Source organism: Oryx dammah, unplaced genomic scaffold, assembly GCF_014754425.2.
Source record: "Oryx dammah isolate SB20612 unplaced genomic scaffold, SCBI_Odam_1.1 HiC_scaffold_26, whole genome shotgun sequence".
Classification (NCBI taxonomy): domain Eukaryota; kingdom Metazoa; phylum Chordata; class Mammalia; order Artiodactyla; family Bovidae; genus Oryx; species Oryx dammah.
In genome coordinates, this window is record NW_024070210.1 from 22063955 (window position 1) to 22087515 (window position 23561).

Genomic DNA, 23561 nt, shown 5'->3' on the forward strand with positions numbered 1-23561 from the left:
TATTCACATTGTTGTGTAACCATCACAACTGCCCATCTCCAGAACCTTTTCATCTGTCTAGCCTGAAATTCTGTACTCATTAAACAGTAGCGCCCCATTTCTCTTCCCTCCCTGTCCTTGGAAACTACTATTCTGCTTTCTGTCTCTGTGAATTTGACTAGTCTCTGTTCCTCATACAACAGCTGTCTTTTTGTATCTGGCTTATTTCATTTAGCAAAATGTCTTCAGTTTTCACCCATGTTGTAGCACGTGTCAGAATTTTCTTTTTAAGGCTAAATAATAGTCCGTTGTATGGTTATCTATACCACATTTTATTTGTCTGCTCATCCATTGATGTACATTTAGGTCATCTCCGCTTTTTGGCTGTTGTGAGCATTATACTGTGCACATTAGTGTACTGATATCTTGAGTTCCTGCTTTCAGTTGTTTGGTATATACCTACGAGTGGAGTTTCTGGGTTGTATGGTAGTTCTGTGCTCAGCTGTTGCAGGAGCCTCCGTTTTCTGTCCCACAGCGACTGCACCGTTACATGGCCGTGCACAGGGGTCCCGTTTCTCCACATGCTCACGGACACTTGTTTTCTGCTTGTTTGCCTTTGATAACAGCCATCCTGATCGGTGTGGAGTGGTACTTCACTGTGGTTTTCATTGTAATTTCCCTAGTGATTAGTGATGTTAAGCATTTTTTCATGTTATTGGCCATTTTTATACTTTTTCTGGAGAAGTATCTATTCATATCCTTTGCCCATTTTTAAATCAGTTTGGTTGTTTTAAAACTCAGTTTTGCTGAGTTTTAGCCAACTAGTCTTCTGATTTGTAGATACTTTTAAGAGAGTTCTGTGCTGTGCCTTATGACTATATGTTCATTTATCTTGTTTATTTTTAAAAAACCTTTTCCTATATAGATAAGTAGATACATATATTATCAATCAGTACATAAGTAATAAATACATATTTTTTTGTTTCAACAGTATATCCTTTCAGGCTCTGATGACTTCAACCTGTACATGTGGAGAATTCCTGCAGATCCAGAAGCAGGTGAGCATATCCATAGAATGAACCTGCTGCTAATGTTGGCGCTGTTGACCTCCTACATGCTGTGCCCTGGAAGGGCAGATCTGTAGAAACAGAAGAAGATATTTCTCCTTTAATATAATAAATTTATTGGAGAGTGACCAAAGTAAACTTTAAAATAAAAATTAGAAGCCAGATTTAGCTATAACCTTCATGCATACCCTTATCTGACATAATCGCGCTCAGATTTTTTTCTCCTAAGAACTTTTCTTTAGCCTTCTTAGAGCGCCTCCTCTTCATTTTCCTGTCTGCTGTTTCACACTTGGAATATTTTTTCCTTGCTTTTCCTTTATCGACGCACACATTCCTGCTCCGCTTATTACTCTACAAACAGTTGTTAGGGGCTCTGCCCTTCCTTTGGCCTCCCTGGTGATGTTTCCTAAAGGGAAACTTTCTTTATTAATGGACGGATGTACTCCCTGGAGTTTGGCTGATCCCATACATGAGAGAAATTAGGAAAAAATGTTTCCACATTGGCTCTAGATATATTCTGAAAAAGCTTTCCGTAAGTTTGGATCTGGGCCATCTGAGCTTCCAGGCAGCAGGGATCATTCTTGATACCAGTGTCCTCACGTGCTCAGATGAGTGTCTCACTGGTGGCTTCCTACTGGTAGAAAAATGCCTATTTTTTATTCTCAGGACAGTTCAATACAGCCATCTGCTCCAGGTGATACATGACATCAAACTGGAAAATGGTAGGAAAGGAATAGAGGACTGTGCTGATAATATTACACAAAATGTGTCTAGGGCTTAGAGTTGAGGAAAGTTGTTGGCTTGCCTATTGCTGAATTAACAATATTGTTACCAAACATCTGCCTTTCAGAATTTGATTAGGCTTACTTTTGGAAAAGCTATCCTATTGCTATGCTCTGGTTACTAAACAAGTTACAAAAGGCCTTTTTCCCCTTCTGGAATTTGGAAAGTGTGAATGAAGCATCTTACCTTTGACGTACAACCAGATGGGACAGCAACAGTCTATCTGAACAAAAAATGATGTTCTGTCTCTAGAATTAGTCCTGTATTAAGTCTCCCACCCCCATAAGTCCTAGATTGATTAGCTGAGAAATAAACTTGGGGCTTAATTATTATTGTACATGATTTGAAAACTTTTCATTATTAAGTCTATTTGACTTTTAAAATGGAAGGTGAATAATTTCCCTCTCCCAGGACTGTTCTCTGGAATCTTTTTCATGTTTGTATTGAGAGAAGGGGGAAGAATTAGCAGTAGAATTGTAGATTTTTTTCCCCTGATGATTTCTGTACTGGCTTAGGGTATGGGCCACTGTTAGGCTGCCTTTTTATGTAGATGAGTATGTGATCTCTGAGTTGGCAGGGACCCTCAGAACTGACTTAGGACTCCAGTACTGAAACTGGGAAATGGGTGCCTGGACCTTCCAAGGATTGTACAGGCACAGTTAGTTTAAAGGAATCCATTTCTAGATTCTTAAATTCCATATGTATTATCTGTTCCCACCTCCCCTTTCCCCATTGTCCATCTCCCACTTTACAGAAAAAGAAGCAAACAAACAGACAAACAAAAAATACCAGAAAATCAGAAATATTCCAGAAATATCTGACCACTTGAACCTTGGCATGGTGCATTGCCCCTAAGGTATAAAAATCTCTTAAGGTGGCAAAAAAAAAAAAAGATGGATTCTTTAATCATAGGGCTATAGCCCAACCCACCCCCTCCCTTCTCCCTTATCTTCTAATGCAATAAATTGCTTCTTTTTATAGTAATTGGTTTTTATAAAACATTAAAAGTATATCTGTTTTGATCAGTTGTGTTCCAGTAAGAATTGTAATTCCTTGAAGAAGGAAATGGCAACCCATTCCAGTATTCTTGCCTGGAAAGTACCATGGGCAGAGGAGCCTGGCAGGCTACAGTCCATGGGGTCACAAAAGAGACACAACTGAGCAACTGAGTTGTAATTGTAATGGTAACTCTAATCCTATACAGTACCAAAATGTTAACACTTAGAACCTTACAGTCACAGGAAATAAAAAAAATTTGAATTTGTATTTATAGTTTTGTTGGTGAATCTGATAGAATTTTTATGAAAATATATTGTGTTGAAATTTGAGGGAAAGTAAGTAAAGTAGAAATGTTATTTTAAAGAGGAAAAAGGAATGATGTAAAATTTCTATTAAAAAATAGTTAGACTTCATGGTACCCCACTCCAATACTCTTGTCTGGAAAATCCCATGGACGGAGGAGCCTGGTAGGAACCCCAAACACATGACCAGTCCAGGGATCACTAAGAGTTGAACACAACTGAGCAACTTCACTTTCACTTTTCACTTTCATGCATTGGAGAAGGAAATGGCAACCCACTCCAGTGTTCTTGCCTGGAGAATCCCAGGGACGGGGGAGCCTGGTGGGCTGCCACCTGTGGGGTCGCACACAGAGTCTGACACGACTAAAGCGACTTAGCAGCAGCAGCAGCAGCAGATTCCACATAGCGTGCAGTACGTTCCCATTGCAATAAGTACAAAACTCAAATTACAAAAGCCACCTTTTTAAAGATGTCAGAGAGCTGTGGTAATAGTGTGTGAGAAGAACTAAAGTTCTGAAGGAGGAAGAACCTTCCCAACTGAGCAGAAGGTCTGGCCGTGCTCTGTCCTGACGGCATCTGTGCCCAGGTTGTCGATGGAGCTGCCATGGACAGCCTCTACCAGGGTTAAAAGAAATCAGAGTTTTCAACAGTCTCATGGGTTGATAGGATATATTAGATTCAGAGGAACCCCAAACACATGACCAGTCTTCTCTGTAGGACATTTGCTGGGTGCTGGGGTTGCACTGAGGGTGAGGGGACTAGACTGGAAAGCAGAATGAGATGCCTATGGTATACAGTGCTTAGGAGACAGAATTCCCCTAGTGAGAAGGGTCTGCTCCACAGGGCATTTTGAACCTGTTTGGAAAAGGATGACACAGAGATAAGCTTAAAACCTCCAAAGGACAGAAGCAGAGAACAGAGGTTTCACATGCTCTCCATCAGAAGCCCGAGGCCACACTCGAGGACGGAGCTGGACCAGAAAGGCAAAGTGCAGTCTCTTGCAGTCTCCTGGCTTGTAGGACACAAACCCCCATTAGTGGAAGAGACCTGCAACCTGCAGTCTCCAGGTCTTGCCTTTGAGAGATTTGAAACCAGAAGTAGGTCTTGCCTTTGAGAGGTTTGAAACCAGAAGTAGACTTAGTCTGACTAAGAAGCAATCCAGCCCTGACCTGGTCCCTCCTGATTGGATTGAGGGTGATCAGCCCCTTACCTTCCTGAGGAAAGAAGTAGAATGGGTAAATGCTAGATGGAGGAAATGACTTTCATCTCTGTATCAGTCTGCTACAGCTGCCATAACAAAATCCCACAAACTGGGTTATTTAAACATCAGAAATGTATTTTCTCACAGTTCTGGATGTCCATGATCAAGGTTCTGGCAAGTTTGATTTCTCCCGAGACCTCTCTCCTGGGCTTGCTGATGACTGCCCTCTCTTTGTGCTCTCACATGGCCTTTTCTTGCTAATGTCTCATTGCTGATGTCCCTTCCTCCTCTTATGAGAACATCAGTCTTATTGGATTAGAGTCCTACCCTTATAATTTGTTTAACGTTAATTATCTCCTTAAAGCCTCTGTCTCCAAATAGTCATCTTGCGGGGTTGGGGTGTTGAGATACGAATTTGCAAGAGACACAGTTCAGTCTGTAACAGTCACTGTGGTTCTTTATCCTCAATGTCCAGTATGCAGTAAAAAAGTTATGAAACAGGAAAATGTGGTCAGGGATCAAAAGAAGCCAATCCACAATATTATCTAGATACTGAAGTCAAATAATCAGGAGCTTTAAATATTGTAAATGTGATAAAGAAAATAGAAAAGATGGACAAAATTGATAAAAAGTTGGAGAATTTCAACAGACTTAGAAAAAAATCACGTAGACATTCTAAAGCTGAAAAATATGTCTAATACTAAGAATTTTTTGGCTGGGTTTAATTGTGAAAAGAAAGGTTTGGTGAATCAAAGACAGGTCAATAGAAGACATTCGAACTGAAGGACAATGAGAATAGAGAATGGAAAGAGCTAAACCAGAGTGTAAGAGACAAGAGGGACATGGATGATCTGCCATATCCATATGAAATTGAAATCCCAGAAGGATAAGAGAAAGTGAAGGAGAAGTAATATATGAAGAAATAATAGCTGAAAGTTTCCAGAACAAATGAAATATGCCAATTTTCAGTTTCAAAAACTCCAAAGTAAATACAACTATACAGATTCAAACCAGCAGAGTAAATACAACACACCTTGGCACATCATAAATCAAACTACTGAAAGCAAAAGATAATGAGAAAAAGCCTAAAAGCAGCCTGAGAAAATGGACAAATTACCTGTAAATAAACAGCAGTAAGATTGATGATCAAACGATGGGAGCCAGACTGTAATAGAATGATATCTCTGAAGTGCTTAAAGAATTAAAACCTGCCAACCTTGAATTCTATACACGAGGAAAATATCTTTCAAAAATATAGGTAAAATAAAAGGCATTAAAAAAATTACAGAGTTTTAATATAATTACTTAGCAGCCTTCATGCATTAATGCATCTAGACATTGAGCATCGACTGGTTATTTGCATTACAAAAAGAAAGGCAGCCTGACATTATGAGCATGCTGATGGGAAACATGGCGGTGCCTAGAGTCTTGCAAAGTACAACAACCCTGAATCTGATCAGACCTCAGGCTCTAGCTTTGATTTGCAGGTAGCACAGAGGATGGAGGGGTGTGGTGTATTACTACTACATTGTGAGGATACAATCCACAAAACCCAGACTGTCAGAAACTATAGGTGAAATGATCTTATATTCTTCAACAGATACATTCTGATGATAAAAGAAAGGATGGACAGGGAGTAACCTGTTGTATAAAAAAATTCCAAAAGATACATTAACCAAAGCAAAACTATTTAGGAGGGAATTCCCTGGAGGAATTCAGTGGTGGTTCAGTGGTTTAGGGACTGCATCACTGCCGAAGGCCCGGGTTTGATCCTTGGTTGAGGAACTAAGATCCCACAAGCTGTGTGGTGTGCCCATCGCCCCCCTCTCCCCACCCCAAATGAAAAGGATTTAGGAATGTACACTGAAATGAATAAAAATTGTTTTAAAAACCAAGAAAGTGATTAATATAGAAGTCAAGGTAATGGTATATTTGTGGGGTTTTTGTTTCTGTTTGGCTGCCCTGGGTCTTTGCTGAGTGTGGGCTTTTTCTAGTTATGGTAGGCGGGAGCTACTCTTCATTGAGGTGTGTGGGCTTTTCATCGTGGTGGCTTCTCTCGCTGTGGAGCCTGAGCTCTAGGCCGTGTAGGCTTCAATGGTCGCAGTGCCCCGACTTAGTTGCTCTGTGGCATATGGGATCAAACCCGTGTCCCCTGCATTGGCAGGTGGATTCCGAACTACTAGACCACCCAGGGAGTCCCAGGATAATGATCTCTTTGGGGAAGGGAAGAGGTTGTAATAGGAATGAGGCACATAGAGGCCTCTGAATGGCCAAGAAAAATTCCATTTCTTGACCTGGGTGTTGGTTATATAGGTGTTCGTCTTACAAAATTTCATTAAGCTATACTTTTTGAACTTTTATTTGACTTATGATTTTCCTTTATTTACTTTCAGCTGTGCTGGGTCTTTGTTGCTGTGTGGGCTTTTCTCTGTTTGCAGCGAGCAGGGGAGGGGGGCCTACTCTCCAGCTTTGGTGCAAGGGCTTCTCGTTATAGTGACTTCTCCTACTGCTGAGCATGGGGCCCTAGGCACAGGGGCTGCAGTAGTTGCAACTCCTGGGCTCTAGAGCACAGGCTCAGGAGTTGTGGCACATGAGCCCAGTTGCCCAGTGGCATGTGGGATCTTCCCAGACCAGGGATCAAACCTGTGTCTCCTGCACTGGCAGGTGGATTCTTTACCACTGAGCCACCAGGGAAGCCCTAACTTATACTTTTTATGCTATTTTCGGTATCCTTTTTTTATTCCCTGATGAAAAAAAATTTAAAAACTAGTGAATAGATGTTTGTCAAAGAAAAATCACAATAGAAGTAAAATATTATTAAATGAATAAAAATGAAAACATGATATCCCAGCAGAGGCATTTACATGCTGGAGTTTACTTAGCCCAGATCAGTGGTCTATAGAATTTTCTGCTCACGTACCCATCCCCACAATAATTCTTTTGAGTTATAACTAAACGTGTATTCAAGTACACTTTTATGGAGGAATTTTACCTGAAGCCCTCTGCTAGGTTGCCCACCCTGATAGCCTGCTTGTTGCCCCAGAGCAACTCCAGTGATTAGAAATTTCTTCTGTGTAATTTCTCTATTTTTAACTGTTGGCCATTTGTAGTTCTAAGAAACATTTAGCAAGGTTCAGTGAGCCAGACATAACATATAAGGGCTTGAAGTGGCCTTGAGTTTTAGCTTTGAATGCTTAGATGATGGAAAGTCTGTCAGGAAATTCCTAATCTAATCTACTGCCTCTTTGACTTAACAGATCTGGAATGAGGCTGAGTTGCTGTCTCTGTTCATGCCGTTTCAGAGTAAGACACTGAGGCAGGCTATGTGGGGAAGTTGGCTTGCTGTTAGATGCCTTAATGGCATAATCAGATGACACGCAGTTGACATTTTTTATTGAATGCCTGCTGTGTGCTTCTCGGTGCATGCCAGATGCTGAGAACTAGGCGGAGAGCGGTGCTAAGTGTGAGCCAAGAGCAGGGGCATCTTTTTCTTCTCCACACTTCTGTTCAGAAAGACTGACAATCACTGGGGAAATGTTTTTGCTACACAAACGCCAAAGAGATGAAATTTATTTATTATAGAAACAAAATTTAGTATTATTATATAAACAGAATTAGCCAGTTGGCTAAGTAATTCACATAGGGCTTCCTAGTAGGTTGAGGAAATAATTTTAAGATGTAAGACCTAATACCCAGGGTAAATCTTCCTACCTGGAAAATTAGGCTCAGTTTTTTTCAATTGATTTCAAATAACAACTCATTTCTAAAAACCTGTTTAAAAATCAGAGGAAGGAATAGAACTGGGAATCTCACTGTGGCAAAGAAAAAAAAACCCCATCAGAATATGTTTTACACCTCTGAAGTACGTAGGAAGAGCATCTGTTTTTATGTGACAGTTAATGAAGATAAACAGACTGACAGTTATGTATAGAGTCAGCATGGTGTATAGATAGGAAGGAGCATTAGGCTTAAAATCATACCTGGATTCAAATCCAGTACTTCCAATAACTGATTGAGTGAGTCTAGGCAGGTTATGTAACAGCAATTGTGGGCCTCAGTTTCTTTTGTAAAATTGCTACCCGCCCCCCTCACCCTACCATCTCATATCATGGAATGATTTAACAATCTTGAAGGCTTTCTGAAAACTAGATGGGTTCAGATGGAAGACATTGTTACTGCTGTGGATAAGATGAGTGCTCATAGATCCATAGTTTCCAAACTATTTGCTCCCTAGTAACAGGTAATAGAAGTGATGGAGGGTTTGATACCATGTGGTAGGGGTGGGCCTCTCTGGAAAATACTCACATGGCCTTCTCTTTCCCTTTTCCTAATTCTTGTTGGAAATAGCTTTAGGGTTTTCACTGATTGCGTTGCTTCACCTCAGATATGCCTCTACACTAAGACCATACTATTTATGGAAAGAAACACAGTGTAATAGAGTTGGTAGGCCTGGGCTTAAAATTTCTGATACACATTCATCTTCTAGTTGGAGGCTTTGGGAAAATTGTTTAATAAAACTTTCTTCATCTGTAAGACGAGAATATTAATAATGTAAACAATAACAACAGTAATAATAATACCTAGTTTCTTAGGGATATTTTAAGTGTACTTAGTAGCTGAGTTTCTATTTATAATAAATAAATGTTGTTATTTCTCATTTTAAAAGCTTTCTCCTTTTTAACTTTCCTCTGAAAAACTCCTTAGAGACCAAGACATGGGCCTTATCTGGTACCCTCCTGAATGGTCAGTTACATTTTTCTTGCATGAAGGCTGCTCTTGACTCATTGGTAGTTTAAGAGGGGAGAGTCCTATGACAGATTTTTCCTTGAATGGAGGGGGGAACATACAGCCTTCACTGCAGCCACCCCCACTGCCAGCAGGCGGAGGAAAGAGGCTGGAAACAGCTGTTGGTGCATCTCCATGAGCCTGCGTGTGTGTGCGTACTCCGTCTCTCCTCCCATTACTCTCATAGATGCATTTACTCTCAAGGAGTCAGACCTGGGCATCTGCTTTTTCCTCCCAAGTAATTGGAGGAACAACTGTTTTTAATTGTTCACAAGTAGTTGGTTGCAGACACGTGTGAAATACAGATGATGAAAGAAGAATTTCGTGTAATTGACTTTCTTGTACAATTAAGTGTTGCTGTCTGTGGGGCTCTTTGAGCTTTACTGACAGCACTGACTGTCCCCATCTGGCTTTTCTTAGCTCTTAAGTGGTTACATGATCCCCAGGAAGCAGCCACTGCTCTCTTTGTATTGTCAGTACCCTGATTGTATTTCTCTTTATGGTTGGAAACTTGGAGCCCTGGGAATGTACAGGCAGACCTTTTGGAATTACTAAGAGATTGTTTGGACAACTCTTTAGATATAGTGAGGAAAAGTAGTGGTCTCTTGCCCCTCACAGCCCTTCTTAATTTCTGCTGGTAGAGTCGAGAATGAAATAGATTAACTGCTTGAACGGGTACTTACCAGACCTCATTTTAGTAGGTAATAGCTTTCGGCTTCTCCTTCAAGCCTTGTTCCAGAGAACTTAATTTGTTCACTTACTGAGTACCCTTAGATAAAATGTTATGCAAATCCTATGGGTGATTGAAAGATAAATGCTTTCTTGCCCTCCAAGAACTTCTAGTCCAAGAGAGATGAGAAAAGGGTGTGTGGGGTGGGGCGGGGGGGGGCAGGGTGTGTGCACATACGCGTGCACACATACTAAATTTTAAAATGGGTTCCAAGGGCTATAAAAAAAGATATTTAAGGAGAGCTTGAACAGATTTGGGGAATCAAGTCAAGTTTTTATGGAATTAGTGTTTCAAAGGATCATGAAGGTAGGTAGAATCTTAGCTTCTTTATTTCTCTACTCCTACTGTAGTCAAAAATGTTATAAAAGAAACATCCAAAATTGACATCAGGAAGATGGAGAGAGACACTTGGATAATCCACATGTTGGATGTTGAAGCCCACTAGTGGAGATTCAGTTCTTTTCCTGCATTCTTATATTCCGAAGTCTAATACACATGCCTTTTCATTCATTCATCAAATACTTGTTGAAAACTTATCATGTGCTAGATAGGCACTGTTTTAGAAACTTAGGGTACAGCAGAAGAACAAAAGCGCCTTGCTAGAATGGAGCTTACATCCTAGTGGGGGAAACAGACAGTGAACAATAGATACAATAAATTATATCATGTGTATAAAAGGTTAGACGTGCTTTGGAAAAGGAAAAATTAGAACAGAATGAGGGAAATAAGTAGTATAGGGAAGGGAATCAGGGAAATGTCATTTTAAATAGGATATTCAATATAGTCCTCATTGAAAAGGTCACATCTGAATAAAACCTCACGATGGTGCGGGAGCATTGCAGAAATCCAGGGTAAGAGAATTTCCGGTAGAACCAGCATAAAGGTTTTGAAGTGAGAGTGTGCCTATTATGTTTGAGAATTGGCACGGAAATCAATGTGCTGAAGCGGAATGAGAGGGGGAAAAGAATAGGGCTTAGTCATAGAGGTAAGTGGGATATAGGGGTGTCCAGTCACTCTTCCTACAAGTGAAGTGGGAACCATTGGAGAATTTTGAGCAGAAGAGTGACTTCATCTGACTTGTTTTAACAGCATCACTCTGATTACTGAGTTTTGAGGGTAAATGTTGGGAGAGGGACTTCCAGCGATAGAAATGAGGAGAACCAGTAGGGTTCTCTCATAATACAGGTTAGTAAGTGATGGTGGTTTGAACCAAGGTAATAGGGGTTGGAGTCTAGATAGGTTTTGAAAGTAAAGCCATCAGAATTTCTGATACATTAGATTGGGAGAAAGGGTGAGCAGGTAGAGTCTGAGATGTCTCTAGAGATGTTGAGTAAACAGTTTGGATATAGAGGTGTGGCGTGCAAGGAAGACATGGACTAGAGGTGACATTTTGAGTTTTGGTGTCGGCACGTAGGTGGTGTCTGAAGGTTTGGGACGACATTGGTAGTATCTGAAGCCACAGACTGTATGAGGTCAGCAGTGGGTGAAGTGAGTATAACTAGTTAAAGAGAAGGGGACCAAAGACTGAACCCTAAGGCAGTCTAATGTCAAGAAGCCAGGGAGAAGAGCCAAAAAGGAAATCAAGAAGGAGTGACCATCATGTTGAGGTTTGGCAGAAAACAACAAAATTCTGTAAAGCAATTATCCTTCAGTAAAAAATGTGGAAGAAAAAAAAAAGGAGTGACCAATGAAGTAGCAGAAAACCCATAAGAGGGTGAGCCTAGGAAGACGGTGGAGGAAAACATCACATGAGGAGGCAGCTCGGCTGAGTCTTGCCAGCAGTGAGGCGAGTAGGATGAAAGCTGAATTGACTGTTGGATTCTTTGGTGAAAAACACCAAGTCCAGGTCTTCCTGCTTCAGGGAGGACTAGGTGATTACAGAGTCTTGAAGTCAGTTGCGTCACTGAGATATTTTCAATTTCTCTATGAAATGGTGCCACTCGTTTACGCCCTTGCTTACCACCTTGCCCCATCAGTGTGTTCTGCAGCCTTTTGTTTCCTACCCTAATCCAGAGCTACCAGATGAAATTCTCCCATGAAATGCTAAAAGCATTTCCTGTACCATAATCTGTGTTTTTTAACTTGAGTATTAAGTTTTTTAAAATACCACTCTTAACAGTACACACGTGAGTCCTAAGTCATGTCCAACTCTTTGTGATCCCCGTGGACTGTAGCCTGCCAGGCTTCTCTGTCCATGGAATTTTCCAGGTAAAAATACTGGAATAGCTTGCTATTCCCTACTCCAGGGAATCTTCCCAACCCGGGGACTGAACCTGCATCACCTGTGTCTCCTGCGTTGGCAGGCAGATTCTATTAACTACTGAGCTGCAAGCACCGCTCTTAACAGTGTTCTCCACTAATTTCAATTTAACAATCATTTGTTAAGTCCTTATATGTCCAGCCCTTATTATCCTTGGATGTGTCAACATATAAATCTTGGAATATCAAGGATGTTTACCCTCTTCATGAGGACCCAGTGCTCTATTTTTTTTTAAACACAAATCTATCTCCTGCTGTCCTAATTTCTTATCTTCCAACAGACCCTTCCAGTCATCTAGTCCCTGTTCCTGGTTCCTCACTCTTGCTTTCAGACTCCCCCTCCTTAATCTCTGTGTTGTCCATTGTTTCTCCTTCCCATTCTCGCAAAGGTGTTTGTCCTACCCATTAATTAATCAACTATTAAGAAGGAGTGGAAAATTTTGAAAGAGATGGGAATACCAGACCACCTAACCTGCCTCTTGAGAAATCTGTATGCAGGTCAGGAAGCAACAGTTAGAACTGGACATGGAACAACAGACTGGTTCCAAACAGGAAAAGGAGTACGTCAAGGCTGTATATTGTCACCCTGCTTATTTAACTTCTATGCAGAGTACATCATGAGAAACGCTGGACTGGAAGAAACACAAGCTGGAATCAAGATTGCCGGGAGAAACATCAATAACCTCAGATATGCAGATGACACCACCTTTATGGCAGAAAGTGAAGAGGAGCTATAAAAAGCCTCTTGATGAAAGTAAAAGAGGAGAGCGAAAAAGTTGGCTTAAAGCTCAACATTCAGAAAACAAAGATCATGACATCCAGTCCCATCACTTCATGGGAAATAGATGGGGAAACAGTAGAAATAGTGTCAGACTTAATTTTTTTGGGCTCCAAAATCACTGCGGATGGTGACTGCAGCCATGAAATTAAAAGACGCTTACTCCTTGGAAGAAAAGTTATGAGCAACCTAGATAGCATATTCAAAAGCAGAGACATTACTTTGCCGACTGAGGTTTGTCTAGTCAAGGCTATGGTTTTTCCTGTGGTCATGTATGGATGTGAGAGTTGGACTGTGAAGAAGGCTGAGCGCCGAAGAATTGATGCTTTTGAACTGTGGTGTTGGAGAAGACTCTTGAGAGTCCCTTGGACTGCAAGGAGATCCAACCAGTCTCTCTGAAGGAGATCAGCCCTGGGATTTCTTTGGAAGGAATGATGCTAAAGCTGAAGCTCCAGTACTTTGGCCACCTGATGCAAAGAGTTGACTCATTGGAAAAGACTCTGATGCTGGGAGGGATTGGGGGCAGGAGGAGAAGGGGACGACAGAGGATGAGATGGCTGGATGGCATCATGGACTCGATGGACATGAGTCTGAGTGAACTCCAGGAGATGGTGATGGACAGGGAGGCCTGGCGTGCTGCGATTCATGGGGTCGCAAAGAGTCGGACACGACTGAGCGACTGAACTGAACTGAACTGAGGAAGGAGTGGAAAATCCAAAGACTGTAACAAGAAAATTAATACTGCCATTTTACCCACTTTGATTCAGAGTTTATTTCAGAACAAAATATTTCAGTGTCTTGTTCTGTAGTCAGTCCCAAGTGCTGTTGAGGATCACGCCCTAGCACAGTGGATAAGTTTCTGTTTGAACCAAAGCATCTAGAAATCCTGACCAGGGTGCTTTTAGCTTCTGAGTTGAAAACATCCTCATTCTTGGAGGACTTTGTTGAAAATGAATGAAATTGACAAGAAACAGAAGTAATTGAAGTTGGCAAGAAGTGGGAGTGGTGTCCTGACCCTCTTGAGAGGCTTGAGGGGACAAATCTCTGGCTGAATCTTATGAAAAGAGCATAGTTTAGAAAAGAGGGCAGTGAGCACATGTAGGCTTAGTCCTTTTTCTTCTCTGTGGGAACATTTGGCCGTGGCATTTTAGAAAGGTCTTTATCAGGGTTCTGAACAAGGTGTTTTTTCTAAGTGCCTTGTGTTTCCTAGAATCCCAAGATAGTGAGTGAACCACTAATGCTGGAGTCTTATGAGATTGCCCTCTCACTCATTTTATTTTCTGAGGTCTTGCAGTAGAATAGAGAAGTAGAACAGATAAGATAGAACATTTGCCACCTCCCTAGTATCCCTTCTGAAACAAAGGAAAGATGGATGTATGGAAACTTTGACATCAACTTAAAAAGAAACCTACAAGATGGTACCAGCCTGTTTGTCTGAGCCAGCCAGAGCAGATGGTTCGGAGAAATGACCATTGGTTTGTACAGAACTTGATAAACAAATGACAGCTCAAGAATGACCAAGGGTCTTACTCTTGAGTCTGTGCTGTTTTACTTATTGGTACCATTACTAGCAATAACGTTGTGACTTGGCTCAATAACCATGGGGTGGGCTTGAGCCTTACCAGGGCTGTTACCCACAGATGAGTGATGATCCTAAAGGGAGATTATGTAGGTTATGTGGTTCTTGTCAAAAATATTCCCTGCCTAAGTTTTTTCAGCTTGATTTTGCTATTGATGGGCAGGCTCTGGTTAGATAATGGAGGAGAGGAGAACCCAAGTTCTTACTGGTATTGGCATCTTGGCATTAGTCATTTGAGACTCAAGGAATCTATCTGATTTATACACATCTCCAGAACTGATAAAAATTTCTTCTCTAAACTCATTCTGTGTAAATTGTACAGTAGCAGCTGTTTTCAATCACTTGAAACCTGAAAACTGGAGAGGGACTATAGCAAACCTCTCTGAAGCCTATTCATTGCTGTGATTCTGTGTATAGCCTGGATTACTTTATACAGATGGCAGCAGTAATTCTTTCTGTACCTGTTTCACTTTCAGTCTCTTGGCTTTATTGACTTCCTCCTTTTTTTCAGGTTTCTTGGGTAGGAAGGGGAAAGTATCTTGTATTAAAATTACTGCCAAGAAGAGAAACCAAATGAGGTCACAGCATGTGAAAGAGCAGTAGAAACAGATTTTTTGTGGTCTGAATTTTTCAAGCACTGATACCCTTCAATTATTCTTTAGATCTGAAAGTTAGTATTTTTGTATTCTAAGTCATCTTTGACAGAAAGATTGGTTTAGTTAATAAACCTTGGTCGTATGGTAGCTATTTCTTTAAGACGAGACCTTCCATCTCACCAAAGTCCTCCTTTAGTGGTGCTTACTGTAGAACTGCCCTCTCCGGAAACACTGTCCATTCAGCAGTGGCTACCGGCTTTCATTACAGCAAGTGCCTGCTTTAGTTCAGGCGTTGCACTCCAGGTTCTCGGTGTGCACGAGATCCAGTTCTACTTCATAGACTATTTGGTGTTGGCAGTGGGATGAAATGTCCTGTGCTGATACTATAGACCTTGCACTTGGGATACCATTGGACAGAATCTTCTCCTTAACCCCTTCTGCGTGTGCTCAGTTGCTCAGTCATGTCCAACTCTTTGCAGCCCAGTGGACTGCAGCCCATCAGGCTCCTCTGATCCATGGGACTTTCCAGGCAAGAATACATGAACGTGTTGCCGTTTTCTCCTCCAGGGAATTTTCCCAACCTAGGGATCGAACCCGCCTCTGTTGTGTCTCCTACATTGGCAGGTGGATTGTTTACATCTAGCACCACCCAGGAAGCATCCCACCCCCTGTTAAATTCAGGACTTAAAATGAAAACCAACTTACATGATGACTGCCAGAAGGATTTAGAAATTGGTTATGACCTTCTGACTCTATCCCTATTCAAACCTTTTCATCTCTTAAAGGCCACTTATACAATGGAAAGGATATTAGGCATTAAAACCAAAGAGACTCTGGTTCAAATTCTGGCTCTGCCAAGCTAGTTGGAAGAAGTCACTGAAATTCTCTGAGTCACTTAAATTCCTTTTCTTACAAGCAGAAGAATTCAACGATATTGGTACTAGGTTCAAGCATAAGTTTTTTTGCTAGTGACCACCCCAATGGAGGTATGGATAGGAGTGGGCTGTTGAAACGTAGGATTGAGAAGAGATCCATGAGCCAGATTGCTGCTTGTTGAATCAACCATTTATAGAAAAGAAACAGACCCAAAGGAACTCTTTGGGGGGTGTATTAAGACAACTGTTTTAGATTCCCATGGATCCCTCTTAGTTCTCTCAAGTTTCTTTTTGTTTTGACTAGGCTCAGGTTACCTTCCCCTCCTCCCTCTCTACCTTAGGAACCTGGTGCACTCAGGATGCCTAGGTGTTCCCATCATGGCAGCCTACCTGGGTGCTTAAACCTTTCCTGACTCTTTTGTCTCCATAAAAACATACCTATGTCCTAGTTACTTTCTCCTCTTTTATGGTTTATTAGCAAACGTGATGATGTTGGGCTGAAATACGAATAGCTATAAGTGTATTGTCCATCCTGGGTTATTCGTATATTAATAATGTCAGACATGGGGCAAAATTTAGGGAAAGGACATTTTTGTCACTCAGCAAGTAGAGTAAGCACCTGGTGCTAGCCAAGTTGACACCACTCAGAAGCAAATCAGTGCAATCTCCAACCTCTTGCTGTTGTAAAAAAAAAAAAAAAAGATATGTTATGTACATGTCAGTAGAGAGGAATCTCTCTCATGAGGCAGGAGAGGTGAAAGAGGAGTTGTGTCAGGAGGCCAAAAGCAGAAGACACCTTCTGCAGAACCAGATTATCCCTGGAAGAGGGATATTGTTCTAGCCATTTTCCCTGCAGATAGTAAGATGAGAAGTGTTTGACATGAATGTTTGAACTGAGAGAAGTTGGCCCTGGAGTGGAGCACGTGGACCGAGGTGGTGCTAATGGCACTTTGTGCCCCAGCGATGCCATGCTCCTGGCAGGATCTGCGAAGGCTCTCCCTGCTTAAATAGATGAGCATTCATTTGTCTGTGTCTCATGTCAGCCTGTGTGTACTGAGCTGTTGATGGCTGCTTAAAAGTGACGACTTGGGTGCATGTGTCCTGTGGGAGTGTGATGCCCTTACCAATGAAGTTGAACCTTTAAGATTATCCCAAGTTCATAAATGATGACATGTTCATCTGCGTTATAAGTTCTAGGCCTCTGGTACTTTTCTCATCGTTGAAAAAGAAAGCCTATAGGATGGTCTGTAAGATACTGCTTTCTGTCTGTGGTCTCCATACATGATGTCTTCAAGGCCCACCCTGTGTAATTTTCCATACTTGGACTCTGCTTATTGTGAAAGTGACCCGTATCTCCTTGCTTTATCCTTAGTTCTCCCTGTCAGAGTGAAGAAAGGATTTTCTCCACTATTTTCCCAGAGGTTTTTGTATGTTTTGTTTGCTACTTTCATCATAGAAATTGAGGGCAACTGGATCAGTGATGTTTTGGGTACACTTAAGTAATTATATGCTTCTGGTTCTGCATGTCCCTGGCTTAGCTGCCTGACTGTTCCCAAGCAGATCAGTCTCATTTTGCTTATGACTGGCCTTTTCTAAGGTAACACTGGGATTCTGTCCTAGGGATCAAAAACTTGAGAAGTGTTTTAAGTGGCTGTGGCTTCATTGACAACGCCTTTGCAGTGGGTGGGTGTGGGCAATGCTTAAAGGCTAAATAAAGGCTCTGGGCAAGAGCACATATGCTGAGAGATAGTTCATCTTCCTTCTTTCCATAGCAACTTTATCTGTAAGATTAGGCATTCTGCTGGTGATACAGTTAGTAAAAAATTTCGACTCTGGTTCAGAGCTGTTTGTTTGCCATTACTGGAGCCTGTTTACTTCCATCTGTTTCATCATTTGATTTTTGTTTCCTTCTGTCTTCCCAGGTGGCATTGGTAGGGTGGTCAACGGAGCCTTCATGGTGCTGAAAGGGCATCGGTCTATTGTTAACCAGGTCCGATTTAACCCCCACACCTACATGATCTGCTCTTCTGGTGTAGAAAAGATTATCAAGGTGAGGCACATTCCCCTTTTGTCCTTTGAGAGAAATCACTGAAAGTTCATAAATGGAGAAAAACAAAACAATGTATGTAGCACGTCATAGCTATAAACATACTAAAGGTCTATCAGAATTCTCAATTATTTTGACATATTACAAAATATGGGAAAATTGATGTTATAATCAAGAGAGTGGTTTTTAAACCTCCTTTCAGAAGGGACTCTTTTCTTAACAATTAGTCACGAGGCTTTGAAACCAAATACTACCTGTATGCTGCTCCATTTCCAATGGTGTTTGATCTGGAATCTGATGAATTCTGCTTTCCAAACCCCATCTCAGATAAAGAAGCTACCATCTCCTCAGTTACTGGGTGTGCACTTGGCATTAATTGCTGTCCTCATATGGCACAGATACAACAAGTGACTTCCAGAACCATAGCTAACTTGTCTCAGGACATATCAAAAACCACTTCATGTGGTTGTAATTGAGGATGAACACTTGCATCAACTGCACATTGACTGAATGAACGTAACCCTGCCAAGGGATATTTTTAGAGCTTGTAAATGAGAGAGCCAGCCTGGCCTGTGTCCATGGAAGGATGGCCCACTGCCCATCACTCACATTCCAGTGAACTGCTAGTAACCCTTCTCCACAGCTGAGAAAATGAGGGCTCAGGGCAAATGATGAATTCCTGAGGACCCTGTGATGACCTGACTTTTAAGTAAGGATAGATGATATCTCCTCCCTCTTTCCCCCAGCAAAACATAAAACTCCTCACTTCCCCCCAAAATAACAATTGAAAACTTGAGGGAGATTTCAGGGGAAATGTGAAGATTGATTTGTAATAAATGGATAGTTTTCATTTTCTTTTGCTCTCTTTAAAAAAACTATCCAACTTAACGTCTGAGGCAGAGGAAACTATCAGAAATGTAATGTTGGAGTGTGGGTCAGTATTTTTATTTGTCGTTATTCCAACTCCCTTCATTTAGGTTTTATTGTTGATCAGGACTGACTTTCATGATTGCATACATTTATTTACCCATAAATAAACAGGGCTAGACCTAGACTTAGATTGTTTTTATTGACTTTTTCTTTTTGCAGAGGTTGAGATGTAAATTATAAATTTACTGTTTGGGGTTAATTATAGCTAGTAGTGGTAAGGCTAGCACAGGGCCCTGTTCTTTGTTCTTGTCAATGTCTAGCCACCCTTCCCATGCTAGTGGGAAGGCAGCAGTGGCCTGGTGCTCCTGCTGTATTTGTTCAGCTCAGCAGTCCTTCACTTGGGTGATCACTGAACCGTCCTGTCCCTTGCATATTGCTTTCCCTTTTCTTTTAGGGTGTGACTCACAGGTTAGTATAGTAGCATGTCCTCCATAGTTCTGTTGACATCATTCTCTTTATCAGGGAACTCTGCTTGAGCATCTCCTTTAGAAGAGAGATTCCTGCTTGGCTGACACCCTAGGATGCTTCTGTGCTAAGTCTCCCCGGTCGTTGTTTAGTCAGTTGGAATCCTTACCCAAGAGGTCAGAGGTTGGAGACTAGCCAAGTTCTTAAAGGAGAGAATATTTTCTCTGTGAAAATATTCAGACTAAACTGTAGAACTCATTGCTTCCAGGTTCCAGTGGGGTCTGAACCCTGCCCCACCAGGAGGCATGTTTAGCCACTGGAAACCTTAAGTCAGTAACAGTTAGTACGCTTGGGCAGCTCTTCGAGTCTGTCTCCCATCTGTCAAGTGAATGACACACAGGAGTGCCTTACAGGTTACCTGTGCCTGACAGTTTCTGTTTTAATAAAAGTCACTTTCAGGTATTTATCTGGCAGTCCAGTGGTTAAGATTTTGCCTTCCAATGCAGAGAGGGCTGGTCTGATGCCTGGTCGGGGAACTACAATCCCACTTGCCTCATGGCCAAAACACTCAAATATGAAACAGAAGCAGTGCTGTAACAAATTCAATAAAGACTTTAAAAATGGTCCACTGCTTTAAAAAAAAAAATCTTTAAAAAAAATCTCTTTCTTGTGTTTTCCCTGAGAGTCAGTGGCTCAAAGAACATCATTCCACCATACTTTAATCCAGCCAGCCTCTGTCTCCACCTGACTCTGTTTGGTCCACCTTCTCCCTGACTTGTCCTTTACTGATGCCTTACTAGCCTGAAGGAAAGGAGTCAGAACCAGCCTCTTCTCACCCACAACAGATCTTATATTCTCTTGAATGCCCACACTTAGCAAAAAATGGGGTTATTTTGTAGTTAAACATAAGAGAGAGAAAGATGAACAATTGCTGGCTTTTTCTTTTTCCTCAAAGACCAGTATTTGTCTATTCACCCAGTATTTGTGAACCATACCTACTGTGTGTGATTTGCGATAGGCCCTCTGAGGAATGCAAAGATAGGTAATGCAGATCCCCATAGGAATTGATGACCCAATAGGAGAAAAAAGAAATAAAAGTAATGAAAAATGCAAAGTACATAAGAGATAGAAACATTGCTGTGTGGGGAGGCAGAGATTTCCCCCCCCCCAATCTGGGGTAATCTCAGTACACTTGAACTATCTCAAGTAATACTTGAGCTAGATTTTGAAGAAAAAAGTCTGCAAAAGAAAAGAAAGGAATAAGATGGGAGGGCCATTTTAAAGAGAGGGATTGGATATTTTGTTATTTTACTGAATCAATAAATATTTATTGATCACCTACTGCACTCCAGGTAGTACACTCATGAGTCAGTGCTCACAAGCAGCAAAGCATAGGGCCTGTTTAGGAAATGATCATTTGGCCAGAGTGAAGAGCACAGAAAGGGGAGGGCTCGGATGTAAGGCTTGGAATGTGTAGGCCACAGCTGGGCCCAGGGAGTCTTGGAATCCAGATTAGAGAGTGTGAAGCACCCCTGAATAGCAACATAAGTCTCTGTCTGTATCGTTTTTCATGGTAGGTGGCCAGATGTCTGAATTTAGTATAATAGTGCAGAGAGAGAAGAGGGTTTAGAGATGCTACATCAAGCATGTCACAGTCACCTGTGTGGGTCAGAACACTTGTTACTGAAATTGTGTTCCATTTCAATGATTTTTGAATGAGAATTGAACTGCATCTGTTTGCTCAGTAGTCTCTTGAGCTAAACTTGTCACTGTCACTGGGCTTCAAGAGAAAGCTGCACATCCCTCCTCCTTCTCTCATGAACCTTGTCCCATGAGGAGGGATATCTAGCCACAGTTCACATGCAACAGGAAGCTGTGCTTTCATTGCTTCACTTCTGAGTTGTTGACTTTGAATATTAAAAAGAATAATTTCACAGATGTTTGAAATTGATGTTTCAAGGATGAGGACTAACATAATTGGGATGGTCAGTGCCTCTGGTGTTCAAAAGTCTGTTTGAGGATAAGTCTCAAACCTCCAGTTGAGGTATTCGTTTGCCAAATAAAGGAGGAAGCCCTACAGTTATTGCTACTTTGGTATATGTTACATCATTTCATCCTTCTCATGTCTACAGCTGAGGAAAGAGGCTTCAAGGGTGAAGCCGTTTGCTCTGGGCCATGTGAGTGAGGAGGCTCAGGTTCCTACCTGTTCTGCCTCTCCCACAGCTCTGTGCTATAGGGCCCTTGAGGACTGGAGCCTGGCCGTCTGGGATGGATCTTTTGTTTTGCTCTGAATCTTCGGGTTGCATGAGACCTGTCTAATTTCACTGTGTAGATGGGGAGCTGAGCAAACTAGAGCTGTGTGGGAACCCACACTCAAGCCTCTTGCCTTCTGATCCAGCATTTTGTTCCATTACTCCAGGCTTCAGGAATGAAAGTCTACCTCAGCTTAATACATTCCAGAGCGCATATAAATGCCAACTTTCAGTATTATGATTTTCATTCCTGAAGTGAAGATGTAGGGGGCTGGGTAGTAGACTAAAACCCAGGCTTGTTGGATAGTTGGGCCAGCAAGCATCTCACCATGAATGTTTTGTTCTTTTGTTAAATTCTGAGTTTCTGGGAAGTACATAAGGATTTATCTTCATATTATATAACATGGTTAGTAACATTTTCCATTTTTAACTGGGGGAATGAGATTTAGCCCAGTGTATAGACTATGACTCCAAAGCATCCTAAGGGCTTTGCTTGTTGAACCTTTCAGTTTTTTTCCTAAGCCACCAAACTTTTATTCCCAGAGACATCTCTTTGCAAAGATAGTCATTTATAGCTTGAGCCTGTTGCTAAAGACCAGATCTAAATGTTTCCCAAACATTGGGTCTCACAAAGAATTTGAGAATCGCTTCAGTCAAAGCCTTTATTTTTTGCAACTTATTTTATGCTATTAATATATTCCAGTGTTTCTTAAAAGTTGGTCCCTCCACTTTCTCACTCCTCGAGTGCTTATTAAAAGTGCAGAGCCCTGGTAACCTCCCTATGACTTACTGAATCAGAATCTCTGAGGGTGGGGCTCAGGAGTCAGCGTTTTAATTATTCTTCAGGTAATTCACGTTCACACCAAAGTTTGAGAATCACTGCCTTAACGCTCCCCTGGGTGAGATTGTGAAGCTGAGGGTGGGAGGACACTTGAGGAGTTGTGGGCAGAGGACAAAGTTGAAGGAGGAATGAATCTGAATTGGGAATTGGTGAAGAGACCTAGCCTAGAAGGTTTCTTCAGCCCCTCTTGAACTGGGGATCCTCCTGAGAGATGCTGCCTCCTGGGAGGGAGCGGGCCTCAGGAGCATTCTCACAGGAAGGCGAATTTGTCCTTGGATAACTTTGGGGAAGCAAAGCCATTGTCTTGATAGAGGATAGGGAACGAAAAGCCACTACTTTCTGGGTTGGGTGCCAGCTAAAGATAGACAGGAGCCTGTTAAGGCAAGAAAATCACCTGGAATTTCATCTGAGTTGCCATAACTACCAGCTGATATACCCGAGCTCCTCTGTGCTGCTCAGGACCAGTCTGGCAGAGTCAGGTGAAGCTAATCGTTCTCATCTGCAGTGACAGCTTAATTACCTTGAACTCCACTTTTGCATAACTTAATTCAGCTCATAAAGCTGGGCTTCTGCATTCAGACAGACTTTAGTCTGAATCCTAGTTCTGCCACTTTTTGGCTATGAGCGCCTAGGTCTGACTGTGAAGTGGAGGGGTATTAAGAGATGGGTCTGTGGGCTTGGAGGGTGAGTCCTGCCTATTCCAAGAGCTAACAGAAAAGTTGGGGAGCAAGCCAGCAGCTCCCTGGTTAAGAGAACCCAGTTTCCTGGGTAACTGATGCCTGCATGTCCAAGAGGGAACTGCAGTGTAGGCAGTTGGCTATTCTTACCAAGCTCCAGTAAGCAATTCCCATTAGTTAAAAATAGAAATGTTGCATTTGGGGAGAAGTAGTTATAGGCTGAAATATTAACTGTTGCAGAGGACTGACTGCTGGGTCTGTTTTCACTTTGGAAAAGTGGTACCTCTCCAATCTTCTGAGAGTTTTGAACACACTGGCCAATCTTCAAGTCATCCTCTGTCCTCAGAGATTATGTAGGGGGTTATTGTGATTTCCAGGCTACTGGTAGAGGAAGCTAAAGGGGAGGGGGGTCAGTGGGAGTCATGGTATGTGTTTATCCTGGGCCTAAAGTTGGTTAGCAAGTCCAGGCTAAATGA

At 41.8% G+C, this 23561-nt stretch overlaps 1 protein-coding gene and 1 long non-coding RNA gene across 3 annotated transcripts in view; both read left to right on the forward strand.

The window, feature by feature from the left end:
• The window catches only part of DCAF5 (DDB1 and CUL4 associated factor 5), a 95277-nt gene that overhangs the window by 66678 nt on the left and 5038 nt on the right, over positions 1-23561 (forward strand). For both annotated transcript variants that reach the window (XM_040226213.1, XM_040226214.1), the window contains exons 7-8: positions 971-1037; positions 17856-17983. In XM_040226213.1, coding sequence (XP_040082147.1) covers positions 971-1037; positions 17856-17983 — 195 coding nt within the window. The remainder of the gene's footprint in view (positions 1-970; positions 1038-17855; positions 17984-23561) is intronic.
• LOC120852780 lies at positions 3403-5014 on the forward strand. Its single transcript, XR_005718645.1, has 2 exons — positions 3403-4197; positions 4232-5014. It is a non-coding gene; the product is annotated as an uncharacterized LOC120852780 (long non-coding RNA).